At 36.4% G+C, this 14,437-nt stretch overlaps 2 protein-coding genes across 2 annotated transcripts; both read left to right on the forward strand.

The window, feature by feature from the left end:
- The first annotated feature begins 3,288 nt into the window (after nucleotides 1-3,288).
- On the forward strand, nucleotides 3,289-8,244 carry LOC129291075 (protein ENHANCED DISEASE RESISTANCE 4-like). The gene is made up of 5 exons (XM_054928198.1): nucleotides 3,289-3,981; nucleotides 4,510-6,751; nucleotides 6,959-7,019; nucleotides 7,509-7,732; nucleotides 7,821-8,244. Exons 1-5 carry the CDS (start codon nucleotides 3,867-3,869, stop codon nucleotides 7,873-7,875), a joined length of 2,697 nt encoding a protein of 898 aa, XP_054784173.1. The 5' UTR covers nucleotides 3,289-3,866; the 3' UTR covers nucleotides 7,876-8,244.
- Nucleotides 8,245-9,568: 1,324 nt separating this feature from the next.
- On the forward strand, nucleotides 9,569-12,786 carry LOC129289771 (protein trichome birefringence-like 25). The gene is made up of 3 exons (XM_054926527.1): nucleotides 9,569-9,876; nucleotides 10,747-11,024; nucleotides 11,699-12,786. The coding sequence occupies exons 1-3, from the start codon at nucleotides 9,609-9,611 to the stop codon at nucleotides 12,491-12,493; spliced, it is 1,341 nt and encodes a 446-aa protein (XP_054782502.1). The 5' UTR covers nucleotides 9,569-9,608; the 3' UTR covers nucleotides 12,494-12,786.
- Nucleotides 12,787-14,437: the final 1,651 nt, after the last annotated feature.

The following is a 14,437-nucleotide window of genomic DNA, read 5'->3' on the forward strand; positions in this document are numbered from 1 at the left end:
ATATATTAATAATATTTTTAATATTACCATTTTTATATATTCTTTCTGTTTAATATTATTTAATAGATGAAGTCTTGAATGATAAACAATTTTAAAAGTTTAGATTTTTTTTTAAAAAAAAAGTTATAAAATATATTTAATATATTCTATTGTTATATATAATTTTATTAAAAATATTTTATAAATTAAAAGGAAAAAAGTATAAAGAATTTAAAATAAAAAGCGTGCAAGAAAAAGTCATGAAGAAGTGCATTTATGGATGGGGGGGTTGGGGCATGGGGAGATGAATGAAACGTAGTTTTCAGGCCATCACCGTCGTTTAATGTTGAGAATACTGACATTTGCGTCTTCCCAATTTTACGCTTTGTATTCCTTCCATTCTCCTCCTCGTTTTTTACTTCTTATTTATTTTTTAAGCTAAAGACGTCTTTTGCCCTTTGGTTCTGTTTTCCTTTTGTTTGGTAACTGTTGTTGTTATTCCCTGTCCTTTAAAAAAAAAAAATTGGTCTAGTTTATTTGTCCATTTCTTCAATAAATAATCGATGGCTTTTACCTAAATCTAGGAAACTGTAAAGTAAGATTCTTTATAGAAAGGTCTTATTTCCTCATATACTCTGCTTGATTCTAGGGGTGAGCTGACACCCGTGCCCGTTTATAGGTCCTCACTCAGTCGCTCATACTCGGACTAAATGGGTAAACCGGAGGATTGATTGTACAGCTAGCCCATGTTTAATTACCTATCAAGATACTTGCACCATCCCGTTTATAGGCTCATGTTTAAAAAAAAAATAGTGTCTTCTTATATGCCGTGTGCTTCTCTCATTTTTGCCTCCCTACAAAAAAAAAAAAAAAAAACAGCCCTCATTCACTTCAAGTCTCTTGCCACTCGCACTCATCTCTCACTCTGTCTCTCATTGTGGCCACCGCTCGCACTCGTCTCTCACTCATTCACCTTATGTCTCTATCTTTGCTTCTTCAAATCCTCAGTGAAGACCTTCATCACCCACTGTCTTGTGATTGTAAGTGTGGGTTGCTATCAAGTATTACTCTCACTCGCTATCTTGCGAGCCTCCCTCCCTCATGATTGAAGCCTAGAGACTAAAGCTCTTGGGAGTCGTGATTCAATGTCTCCCTACGAATCACAATCTGAAGAGAAGATGAAAGTTAAATGTTGCCAGAGCTGGGGCCTCAATCCTTCTAATGACCCGTTCACATCTCTCTCTCTCTCTCTTGCATCACGATTCGAGGTTTGTAATTGCTTAAGCCTCACGTCTCCCGCTCCAAATTAGCAATCCATAAAGTCTTGTTTCGCTTCTTTGGGCAAATTGCTCAAATTTATTGGCCTTTGCCTGAATTTGCAAATCTATTGGTTAGGTTCTAAATTACAAGTTGAATTTCCTCCTCCTTGTTCCTAGTTTTTTTTTTCTATAAATGTGTTGCAATTTTGAAAATTTGCAAGTAAAAATTAGCTAATCAAAATCCACCTAACTATTACAAGTTAGTCTAACCCTTTTTAAACATGTTAAAATGCATTAGCTTTAGATACGGGATAGTCGACACCCATTTTTCTTATATGGGCAAGTTATGAGTAGCTCTTTAAACTAGCTTGTTTCGCTTGTTACTCAATCTTATTTGATTCAACCTCAAACAGTAATACATTTTTTTAATATTATTGTGTTGCATAGGATAAACTTTTAAACTCCTATTCAATATTAAATTGGATGTACTTGTTAATAATTTTAAAGTCATATTTCATCTCTATCTTTTAAACAGTAAATTAAAAGTTAATTGATCCAAGTAGAAGGAACTAAAGCCACTTAAACATAGGTCTTGAATTCAAATTCATGAAAATATAAAAAAATATCTATAAAAAACTACCCTTAACTAGACCTAATAAAACTCAAAATACAATCCAATCAGATATCTACGTGGAAAAACATGGAAGGTGAATAATAAAGGAACAAGTTGAGATTTGAGAATAGTGAAATAGGAAAAGAGGGGAACGTCCAAAAGTCAAAAGACAAGGGAGGGGGGCCACGCGCCAGGGGAGCGTGTGGGACCAATGAAAAGGGGTGTCGACGAAGAAACAAGAAGCCAAAGAAGCGAAGTGATCAAACAGAAACGCCAATTCAGACACCCAGACTTTGTCAGGCTCTCTCTCTACCCCCTCATCTTAACATGTTCCATCACGCAAATGAAGCTCCCCGTAATTAAAATGCAATCCCTGGTCAAATTTGTCCCTTGATTGTATACACCAAAAATATCATTATTCTCACCCCCCATTCATTCTACTGTACATTCACATTCTATTCTTATTCGTATCCTAACCTATTTCACGTATAAATTTGTCATAGCCTGTATGAATCTCAACAGCTTTCAAAAAATTAACTTATCCTAGGGTTCCTTCCAATATGTTTCTTTGTTACTAAAAAAAAATTTAATATTCATTAACTATGCTCATAAATTGAGTAAATTGGTCTAATGCTCATGAAAAATATATTAACCAAAAATTATGGAAAAGTTTTTGAAAATTCTGAAAGATAGCCCATTTAAAATCAGTTGGGGTGTGATAAAAGCAAAATTCCTATAACCAAACGATCACAATCGAAGTTTATTTATAACTATATATCATTTTAATATTTGAACAATTTTAAATGCTTCACTATCAACTTAGATGGTATAATATATTTCATGTCTGAGAATGAGAGTAAGATTTTAAATTTAAGGAGAAGGAGTGTTTTTATCATTTTAATTTAATTTAAATATTAATTGTCATATTACAAAATATTTAAAATGTTATGATTTTATCTTTGTTTGATCTTATTAAATGGGTTATATGGGTAAAAATTTTAAAATTCCTTATAAATTTAACAAATTTTTTATTTTATCATGTGAAAAATAAACATATTTTAATAATATGTTATTTCTTGTTAGCACTTAATGAAGAATTAAAAAACTTGTGATGCAAAAATTAATTACATAATTTATAAGTAGCATAAAAAAAAAATTTCTTTCGACCTTGAAAGGAAAGAAAAAACAAGTGAATCATAAAAGCAGTGATACGAACCAATGAAGCATCGTTCTGAGAGTTCCATACTTCCTGGGAACTGTGAAAGAGCATTGTCATTCAGAAAGAAACCTCATTGTTCACTCCTCACAACGAGTCGACTCACCACTGAAAGATGCCATCCATTAAGCACCAACCACCCGTTTGACCTTTTTCGCTTTTACACCACACTCCCATCGAACGACGTCGCTTCATACCCCTCCTCCGGCCCTCCTTCATAACCGTGCCAATTATTTGGTTCCCTTCCCTTCCTCTTCCTTGTCCTGCCGAGATCACTCCCTCGGGAACCGATCCCCCTTCACTTATAAACAATAAAGTTGGGATTTTTCTGTAATTCTGGATAAATTGTGAGATTCCCAGCGAAATTTGTCCCCACTTTGATTCTCCCTTTTCTTCTTCCCCCCTTTTATTTTTATTGCTGGTCTAAGATTTCTGAGAAAATTCTACGGTGCCCAGAAAAAAGAGCGAAGAAGAAGAAGCAGGGACAGTACAGCAAAAGAAAAGCAGAAAAGAGCTCCCTCTCTCTGCTTCTCTTTCTCTTCCTCTTTCTCTTTCTGAATCTCTTATTCTGCGTCTTTTCTGAACCAAAGCTCCTGTTAACGGCACCCCACCGCCAGTACCACTACCTCCGTTCCTTCGTTTTCTAACGTCGTTGCTTACGAGACGCCGAGCCTTCTCTTTTGACGAAGAAGGGGAAAAAAAAAACTCATTTCTTTTTTACTTTGAAAGTCCTGCCTTGGAGGTTTCTTCTTCGTTGTTCGATGGTCATGGTGTTTGAATAGTCCTCTGTTTCTGTGCAATGTCGGCATCGGCCAAGGTTCGGTTGGTTCGCTGTCCCAAGTGCGATAATCTCCTTCCCGAGCTCGCTGATTACTCTGTTTATCAATGTGGTGGTTGTGGCGCCGTTCTTCGAGGTTCCCTTGCTTCTTTTTCTTCTTCTTCTTGTATATGTTTCGTGTTCTTTTGCTTCAAGAATTTTGCGGAGTGGTTTCAATTAAAGAAAAAAATGGCCTTTTTTTTTTATTTCTAGCTTCACGACTAGCAAAAATACTTCATCCCCAGAATGTGGATTTTTTCCCCCGTATAGTCAGTCAATAGAAATAAATCGGCTGCTTCTTCTTCTTTCTATTTCTGCTCTATATGTTATGGTTTTAGCCTTCACAATTTTTGCAAGAGTTGAATTGAAGGGACATAAATTCGCCTTTTTGATTCTAGCTTCGTGATTAGGCAGATTTTTTGTTATTGACCTTTTTTTATATATATTCGATTAGCATGAGATAAATCAGCAAACTATTGAAATGTAAGGATGAAGTCAAGCTAGAATAATTTTCTAATCTAAGAATTAAAACATGAGAAGTGGTTTGAATGGATTGGATATTATGTTGTCTTATAGTAGTTTATACATCTCTCTCTCTGTTTTTTTTTTTTAAATTTATTTGCAGCTAAGCATAAAGGTAATGAAAGTGGTAGCTTGTCGGAGAAATCTGACGAGGGGAAGATTGTAGGAGAATGTGCTAAATCAGAAAATTCTTCAGATTTTGATGTCAAGTCCAATAGTGACTCGCCAAGGCATATTAAGCCAAAGGATTCGGACAAAGAGAATAATAAGGGACACGAGAGATTATTGAGCCAATCCAAGGATTCCATTGAGAAAGGAGACTCAGAGAATGGTCTTGGCGTGAACAGGAAAAAAGAGGAAGCAGGTAAAGCGATAGGAAGAGAGCAAGAAGAGTCTAATTCTCATAACACAGATTCTGAAACCCGGTCCAAATTTTCTGGGAGGATGTCTGATGGGCAGAATGGGGAGAGATGGGGAAACGAGGGATTTTGGAGAAAGCTGAGAGCTGATGTTGAAGGAGTGAGATTTTCCGCTTCAAACTATCCTGATGAGGGCACTTCAAACAACTATTCCAATTTCTCCTTTGGGGATCAATGGAGGAACCACAAGGACATGAATGCCATGGACGCAGTTCAGCACCTTGAGCAAGACCGAGCTGAGCTTCTCAGGAAACTTGATGAGCTCAAGGATCAGCTTACTCAGTCTTGTGAAGTTTCTAACAACCCAAAAGAGAAGATCGGTGTAGATGGAAGGATGGGTCCTCCAGATCCTTATGGTGGCTCTGATGCTTGGTTTCCTGATGCAGCATCTGGGTTAAACAGAACTTCTAGGCAATTTCTTGGCCCCGATAAACACATGGCAGGCCCTTCTTATTTCAACTATCTTCGTGATCCGTTTGCCTATTCAAATGGGCAAGACATGATGGGCATGCCCAACTTCCATCCTTCAATGCATAATCCAAATCATATTTCTGGATATGGGGATCCTTATGCCTCTCAAATGCTGAGAAGAGGTCCACATAATTTATCCCATCAGTTCCCACAACAACCATTGCATCCTCACTTCCCCAGACATTATGCGGACTCCAATCCTGATTCATATGACCCATATATGCATAACACAATGCTTCACCCGGCTTCTTGCTCCTGTTTTTGTTGCTATGAGAACAAACGAAAAGCTTCAGTGCCAGTACCACCTGCTGCATATATCAATGGCAGATACCCTGATAACATGAATGATCCTATGTTATACCGTCATGAGATCCTAGGTACGTATGGTCCACATGTGCATAATTCTAGACCCACCATTCCTCCAGTGAGTTTCCATGAGTCACAACCACATCCAAGATGGCCTAGCGATTTAAACCCTGAAATGGGTGGGTTTGCCCGAGGCCGCCCTCGAAAAGTAATGTTAGCTACTGGTAGTCGGCGTTGCCATCCTATAGCAGGTGGTTCTCCATTCATCACATGTTATAACTGCTTTGAGCTTCTGCAGCTGCCTAAGAAAGTATTGGTGAAAAATCATCAGCAGAAAGTGCAGTGTGGAGCATGCTCTTCTGAAATCAGCTTTGCTGTCATCAACAAGAAACTAGTTATTTCTCCTCATTCAGAAACGAAAGGAATACCTGCTGGGGTTGATGATGGCATGAATGTGGTTGCAAGTAGCCGGGTGTCACATTCTCACGGTGCAAACTTCTCATCTGATGATTATTCTGGTTATGATTTTCACTCAGTGGATAGAGAACCTGTTTCTTCTTTGCCTGCAGACCCAAGCTCCAACTCTAGCAAGCCTCAAGAGATGCACAGTTATCATTCTTCATCTCCGAGTACGTCTGAAGATGAAAATAGTCCTGAGGCCATGATTGCTCCCATAGAGATTACCAAGTCCATTCAACCTAAAACTTCATTGTCTACCCCACCTGCTGGCTCACCTCTTCAGGAGTATTTTGATTATTCTAATAATAATCATACAGTAAACCGGTTTGGAAAAGGAAACCGAAGTAGTCGCTCAGAGCAAGAGAAGGTGAAATCAGACAAGACTACATCGCGACAAAATTCTCTGAAAGAAACAGCAACTGCAACTGAGATGGATGTTCATGATTACTCCAACACTGGGGTGTCCCAGGACTCAGGTGATGCAAGCCGAGAGCATGATCATTCAAGATCTAAAAAGGGAGGTGAATCATTTTTTGCAAATATCAAGAAAAGCTTCCGGGATTTCTCCAGATCTAATCAAACAGATAATCGAAATAGTAGCAGTGTTACTGTAAATGGGCATCCTATACCTGATCGTGTGATTAAGAAGGCTGAAAAGCTTGCTGGACCAATCCAGCCTGGGAATTATTGGTTAGTATGATTTACCTGCAGAATGCAATCATTTGTCTGTTTATTGACAACCTGATCATCAAAACACATTTCATATGTTTTCTCGTATAAAAAGCTGTACATGAGCTGTATTGCATCTGTAACCTTGCTTTTGGTATATTAGGAAGTTCATGCAGATGGCATATATAGTGCGCTAATTTCTTTTCCCTCATGCAATTTTTTCAATAGGTACGACTTTCATGCTGGATTTTGGGGTGTCATGGGTGGTCCTTGTCTTGGAATAATCATGGTAAGTTCTAGTATTCTGGCATACTCAAGAGTTAGGATTCCATGTAGTTCTTTGGTGAAAAATTCATATATAAACCGACAAGAATAAGTTGGATCAGTTGGTCATTTATACACTTCCAGTCTCTCTGTTGCTATCTTTCTTAATTCCACAAGAATTTAATGATGAAGAACTCTGAAAGATGCTATCATGATGCATGACGCTTGCCAAAATGTAGAGTATAAAATGAAGAAAGAAAACAACTCTTCTTTATTATGTTGAATCTGAATTACATGTTGGTACATCTATCGTATTTATTGAAGTATATGGAGACGGATAGCAGTGACGCGTGTACATGAAACAGATTAACTAAGACTTGAAACTGAATAACAGAAACTACACAATGATAACAGATAACTGATATAGCTATATGACTAATAACACTCATTTTTTATTTTTCATATGCTTATGGTTGGATCAAAGATAATTTGAATAAATGGAGTTCTGTTGCAGCCATCTATCGAAGAATTCAATCATCCCATGCCAGAAAATTGTGCTGGTGGAACAACGGGCGTGTTTGTGAATGATAGAGAGCTTCACCAGAAGGATTTGGATTTGCTTGCCAGCAGAGGGCTTCCCCTTGACCGAGATAGATCGTACATCATCGACATTTCTGGGAGAGTCCGAGATGATGACACCGGCGAAGAGCTAGATAGCCTCGGCAAACTTGCACCAACGTAAGTATATAGATATCTGAATGTTTTTCTTCCTCTTCACCAGCGAATGTCTACCCTTTTCTTGATAATGTCTTGATAATTTTAACAGAGTGGAGAAGGTGAAGCATGGATTTGGCATGAAAACGCCCAGAGCTGCTTCGTGATGGAAGTGTAGGAGTAAGTTGTTTGCATTAAAAAGGTGAAGTATGGATTTTGTTCCATGTTTGTGCTGGTTTGTGGAAAAATTTTGCACAGCCTGTGCCTGAGATGACTCTGCGTGCATGGGCTTGCTCTTGGAACGGACGTGTAAAATGTGTAAATTTATCATTTTGACATTGCTGATAAGGGAAGAAGAAAACTTATTAGGAAGTTTCGGGGTTGATTCTATCCGGTAGCTCTATGAAAACGTAAAAGCAACTCGTGTGTTAGGTTAACTGTTATTTGATCTATAAAAAATTGTAAATCAATTTGATCATCGTGTTGTGTTGTATATTGTTTTACATGAAAAGAAAAGAGTGAGATTTGTCCGGTAATTAAGCTCAATTCATCATTGTTGTTATTACAAGTGAAAGGTCCTAAAGATTGAAGACGTCAAAATCCTTTCTTTGACCAAAGTGGCTTACTGCCTGTGCTTCATTAATTTATATCCATCAACGTTCGCCATGCAAATTTAGAAAGCACAACCTTCGAGACATTACTCTGTTTTCCCCCCTTAATAATAACGAGCAGATTAAACTTGTAATCTTCCATTTATAAAGAGTCGTTCATAATCACAACGGCATTAAACTCTTAATATCTGCTATTCGATGCTTACGTACATACAACATAAAGAAATTAAAAAAAAAAAAGTCAAGTGATGATTCTTGAAAGAAAGCAGTTTAAGAATATTTTTATCTATTGATGACAAGACTAAGGTATTGGAACTTTGTAAATAATTTAGATGCATGAAATTTCTCCATTATGATTATGATAACAGGTGTTATAAAATGGAGGCTCTTAATTTTATATAAGATAGACATTTTAGAGAACTACACTATTCATGAATTGTTCAGAAAAGGACTTGTAATTTTTCTGATGGGAATATATGCATGTATATTAAAAATCCTGATTCCTGAGGACATAGCACATGGGATTGATTTGATATTGGGTTGAGTTCACGAGAAATGAAATAGCAGTCACAGAGGTATGTATGTCTATTTTGTTGGATTCGTCCCTTCCGACATTTATTCTCGATTCCCTCTGCCCAGGGCAGGCATCTACCTAGCGACGCAAAATGCCTCCTTTTCAACTTTTCAAGTAATCCTTCTATCTCAATTTACAAACAACATTTTACTAGTAATTTGGTTTCTTCAAAATTGAATAAAATTTATTCCAATATCACGCTTCTCTTTCTATTACGTTTTCTCTTTTTAATATTTCATAATAAAATTATATTAAATTAAGAATATTTTTAAAAAATTATATTTGTCTTTTTTAAAAAAAATTGTAAAATATATTTAATAAATTCTATTAAAAAATATCTTATAATTGAAAGGGAGGAAATATTTGTTTGAACAATCACGTTTATTATCTATTCTACATTTGTTCATGGTCCTACACGTGAGATTCAATCATTATGTGCTATTGACTTGTTGATGAAGATTACTGCTAACTCTTCTCTCATAAATTGATAATCCATCCACTGGTCTTCCACATTATCGCCATCACAATACATTAAGAGCAATGAAAAAAAAAAAAAAATACTCGAGCGCATCGTTTAGGTAGTTAAGAAAAACTGAAAAAGTGAAAAACTGCAAATAGATTTGGAAAAACAAAAAAAAAAAATTGTTATCGCCTCTATTTTCTTTCTTTCTTCCTGGTCCTTTCTCTGATTTTCTGGATCGCCAAACACCCCCAGATGGTGAAGGGAATGAGGTCTGGTTCGAACCCATTTTCTGTTCATAAACACAATCAAGTTTTAGTTAAGTTGGTTGTTTCGCTTCTCCTTGTGGGTCTCGCTTTTCGTCTTCTCGTTTCTGACTCCGTCTCATCATCATCACTTATGGTTATGGAGACGCCTACTATTGCCTCCCAGGAAAAAGCACAGCCCCCTGGGAATTCTTTTCCTCTTCAGACCCATGACGCTGCAAATTTTCCCGCAAATGAAGGCCAAACAGCTGATAATGGTGAGGAAAATTTTTAAGATTTTTTTGTTCATTGAAGGCGTGCATGAATGAGAAATGCGATTTTTAGCGGCAAAAGTAGTCCCATTCCTCGTTTTCAACAATTATTATAGAAAATAATATTGCCCCATTACTTCTTGTTCATATTTGGGATTTTGGTTTTCAGTTTTGAAAACTGATTTTCTTTCTCCGTTGGATTTCCAAATATGTCTGAAGATGGAAATATAATTAAAGTATCTTATTACTACATTGTTTTTGGTCAATCTACTGATTGTCATGTCCATTTTCTAATTTTGAAATCTAGCGAGCCTGACATTATGCAATTTAGATTGTTCTCCAGCCAAAGCATTTTTAGCAACTACCTCTTAGCACACTCATTTGTTGTATTTTGACAACACAAATTGATTTATTTGTATGTTTGATTCTGCATTCAATGAGGAACTTTAGCTGATGGCCACTCTCTAAATTAGCACTCCATGGAATCTCACTCGATTGTAAAGTTATTGCAGACTTTTTTTTTTTTAAAAAAAGAGTAATACAGAACATATAAATTTGTATGGGACCCATTTCTTTTTAATTTAATTTTTTTAATCTCCAGTCTCATTAAAAACTTCATGATTAGCTCTGACCTTTGTCATCTCTGGCCAGTTCTGTATTTGTCTCTTGTAATTAAATCTTTCCTCATACCCTCCCCTTTTTCTCAGACACCAACATCTGAAGAAAGTATTCTCAGTGTTTGATTGTCATAACGATGCTGCCTTTCTTTCTCGTTTTTCTCCTGCACAATCAGTCCTGAAATGCATTAACAAAGATGTGAAATTGTAGCTTTTTGTTGCTGAACTTAAGAGTTCCCTTTATAAAATTTGGATGCAGCAAAATGTGCTCTTTTTGTGGGACAGTGGGTACCAAACCCATATGGTCCAGCTTACACTAATGAGAGCTGCCATGTTATTGAAGATCATCAAAATTGCATGAAGAATGGAAGACCCGATATGGATTATCTTTACTGGCGCTGGAGGCCACATGATTGTGAATTACCAAAGTTCAACCCCCAGAAATTTCTCAATCTTATGAGGGACAAATCATGGGCCTTCATCGGCGATTCCATCTCTCGCAACCATGTTCAATCCATGCTTTGCATTCTCTCCGAGGTACAGCTAGTCCCTACTGCATTGAAAGATTTCTTTGTCGTATCAAGTTTTGTATTCGCTTCTTCATTTTTTCCCAGTTATCTACTTCATTTTCTAGTCTTAGGAAGTTCAGAGAAACCTGTTTGAATCCACTAGGAGAAGCTTAGATTCAGAAACAAAGTAGTTCAAGTTCTTACAGATTGCATAGTCTAAATACACTGAACCTGGAGAATGGCCATCCCTATTCTGCAAAACTTGTTTTATATTACAGTTCTTTTGTTGGTATTAGTGTCCCAATTTCAGGTGTGGAAGACAGATTGTGCTGTCATGGTTTGGAAATTGGGTTCTTTAATATTGTTTATGCTTTTATATATTTAAAGAGAGAAAACGATGTGGATCTCACATTTTATAGCCATCATATCCTCTCTCTAGATGCACTATATGCATTTACTTTTACAAAATCATCTGATAGTTAGTACAAACCAGACCTTAAAGAATATTGAAATGATCCTAATCATGAATGAACACCATGAATACATGCATTACACTATATTGGCATTTGTTCTTAGTTTCATAACTCTAGTAGTGTACGATGCTAAACTGATGTTGATGCTCTAACGTTGAATTGCTTCTCGCACACTTTCATTCTTGATCAAGTACTTGATTCATGCTTCATCAGTGATTTTGTCTGGCAGGTGGAACCAGCTGTCCAGGTCTGCCACGATGAGGAATTCAAAAACAGAGTATGGAAATTCCCAGCTCACAACTTCACAGTCTCAGCAATTTGGGCTCCTTTTCTGGTCAAAGCAGATATATTTGAGGACATCAATGGAGTTTCCTCTGCCGAAGCACAGCTCTACCTCGACGTTCTCGAGAGCAAATGGATTAATCGGTATGAAAGTTTTGATTACGTCGTGACTTCTGGTGGCAAGTGGTTTCTCAGAACTGCAGTGTACCTTGAGAATGGTGCAGTCACAGGCTGCCATTACTGCGCCAACAAGAGCATAAAAGAGCTAGGATTTGAGTATGCATACCGAAAAGCACTACAGGTAGCTTTCAACTTCTTCATAAACTCCAACCACAAACCCGTTGTTATCTTCAGAACCACCACACCAGATCACTTTGAGAATGCAGAATGGTACAATGGAGGGTACTGTAACAGGACAATGCCCTTCAAAGAGGGTCAAATAGGCCTGAGAGATCTGGATATTATCCTGAGAAGTATTGAACTCAGAGAGTTTCAAAAGGCCAAGGTCAAGGCTGAGGCATCCCCAGGATCCAAACATGGTGCTACAAGTTTGAATCTTTTGGACCTGACCGGCCTCTCCCTGCTAAGACCAGATGGTCATCCGGGACCATACCGGCACTTTCAACCATTTGCCAAGGACAGAAATGCCAGAGTTCAGAATGACTGTTTGCATTGGTGCTTGCCAGGGCCAATTGACTCTTGGAATGATCTGGTAATGCAAATAGTTGTCAATGGCAGATAATCTGGGAGATCAGACTATCAGTGTTTTGTGGGTTTTTTTTTTTTCTTTTTTTCTTTTGGGCATCCGCAGGGTCTGTGAATTCTTCAGTTTGGGATGCTACTGATGATTGCTTCTTCGTGAACTTGCATTCAGCCTGGAAGTTTTATAGCCAATGCTGGTAGGGAAGAAGAGATTGTAACGTTAACATGCATTAAACTGTATACGTGACCAAAGCCAAAGCTTGCAAATTACAGGTTTGTTACAGAACAACAAAAGAAACAACACTACCACAGTTTCAAGGTTTTGAGGTGAGATATTTGTTTCCTGAATTCTTTCGTCTGTCTCTTGGTTTTTTGGAATTATATCCAAGAGAATCTCGTTATAACTCTCAGTAAAACATTATTCTTGGAATAAATTTAAAAATAAAAAAATCAATTTCCCTGCATGCATGTTTATTTTTTATATCTTAAATTAACTAAACGTGGCATCATGAATGTAAAGGAATCATGCCCAAACACTGACATCGATCATGTACAGAGTACAATGATATTAGATTAACTTATACTTGAAATACTTTCAATCAAGAATTTGAGCAAAAAAGTCAAATGTTGTATCTAAATTCAAAGCCTGCATGCGATGGCATATTAAAAATTAAAAAAGAAAAAAGAAAAGTGCTTTGCGTCTTTTCCATGAGGCTTCTCAGATCATCAAGACCAATTTCTTTTGGGCTTCTGCCCATATGGTAGGTGCATGGATCCGACACACCATATTTATATATTATTTTAGGAGCCGTCTGATTGAATAAACAATTTATATTTTGTTCGTACAACAAAAGAATACATTTTTTTAGTTTACTTGTTTAACTTTAATTTTAGAATTATTAGAATGCGTAATAACATATAATAATGATAGTTTGAAAACTACCAAATGATAAGAAAAATGAGGATTTAAATAAACAAATGTAAAGGAATAATACGAAAAGATTTGGGTTGTTGATATAGAAATCAGAAAGGCATCGAAGATAAATGTAAATCAAACCCCACAGGGTAGATAGAACAGAAGTTTGAAAGGTGAATGTGCAAAAAAAAACTCTTAAAAGTAGTGATACAATCAGTCTCCATATTTGAGCATTCTAATTCCATGCCATAAGCATGTCTGCATGCATGCACTAATATTAGTTTGAATAATGCATCCAAATTTGAATTTTAATTTGCAGGAATCTAGACTGCAATATATAACTACTTAATGAATTTTCCTAGCCTGGAATTATATTGTTTTCTCGGGCTTTTCAAAATGATATATAGTATACGAATTGATTTCAATCATTTAGAAATATGTTGTATTGAGATAATTTTTCACGGGCATAACTTGATGTGAAAAATGATCCATCGAGTAAGGATATACGGGCAATGTCATGATTTCAAGTCATAATTTTTTACATTGTACTTGAACTTGAAGAATCTTAATAGAAGGATCTCATTTATGATTTATTAAATTTTTTAAAATGCACACAAATTTAAAACAGTAATTCACAATAGAATAGATTTATTAAATTATTCTGCTTTTATCATAAAATTAGAGGGAGAGATCGTTCCTTGTCATGCGTTGGACGAAAATTATGTTGTCTTTTATTGTCTGGAATTTGTAAATGGGTTTTACTGATCATGTTTAGCACTCCACTAAGGGCGATGGAAAACGGGGTAAAATAATTTTGTCGTTACTCAATTAGACAGTGACACCATATCTACTCCATCAAGATGCCATCTTAATTCTTAATTACCCCTTTGTCGTCACTTGAAATTAATATCATAATTATCCATCTCATTATGTGTCTTAGCCATTCCTCTGTGGATCCCTCACACTTGTTACCATTTATAATTTTATATACAACTCTGTATTTAATATATTGCTTTTCTTTACATCATTCTATCATCATCGTACCGTGTATGCTTTTTTAAAAAGTAT

Source organism: Prosopis cineraria, unplaced genomic scaffold (assembly GCF_029017545.1).
Source record: "Prosopis cineraria cultivar Desert tree isolate PC_DT_omini unplaced genomic scaffold, ASM2901754v1 PC13, whole genome shotgun sequence".
Classification (NCBI taxonomy): Eukaryota; Viridiplantae; Streptophyta; class Magnoliopsida; order Fabales; family Fabaceae; genus Prosopis; species Prosopis cineraria.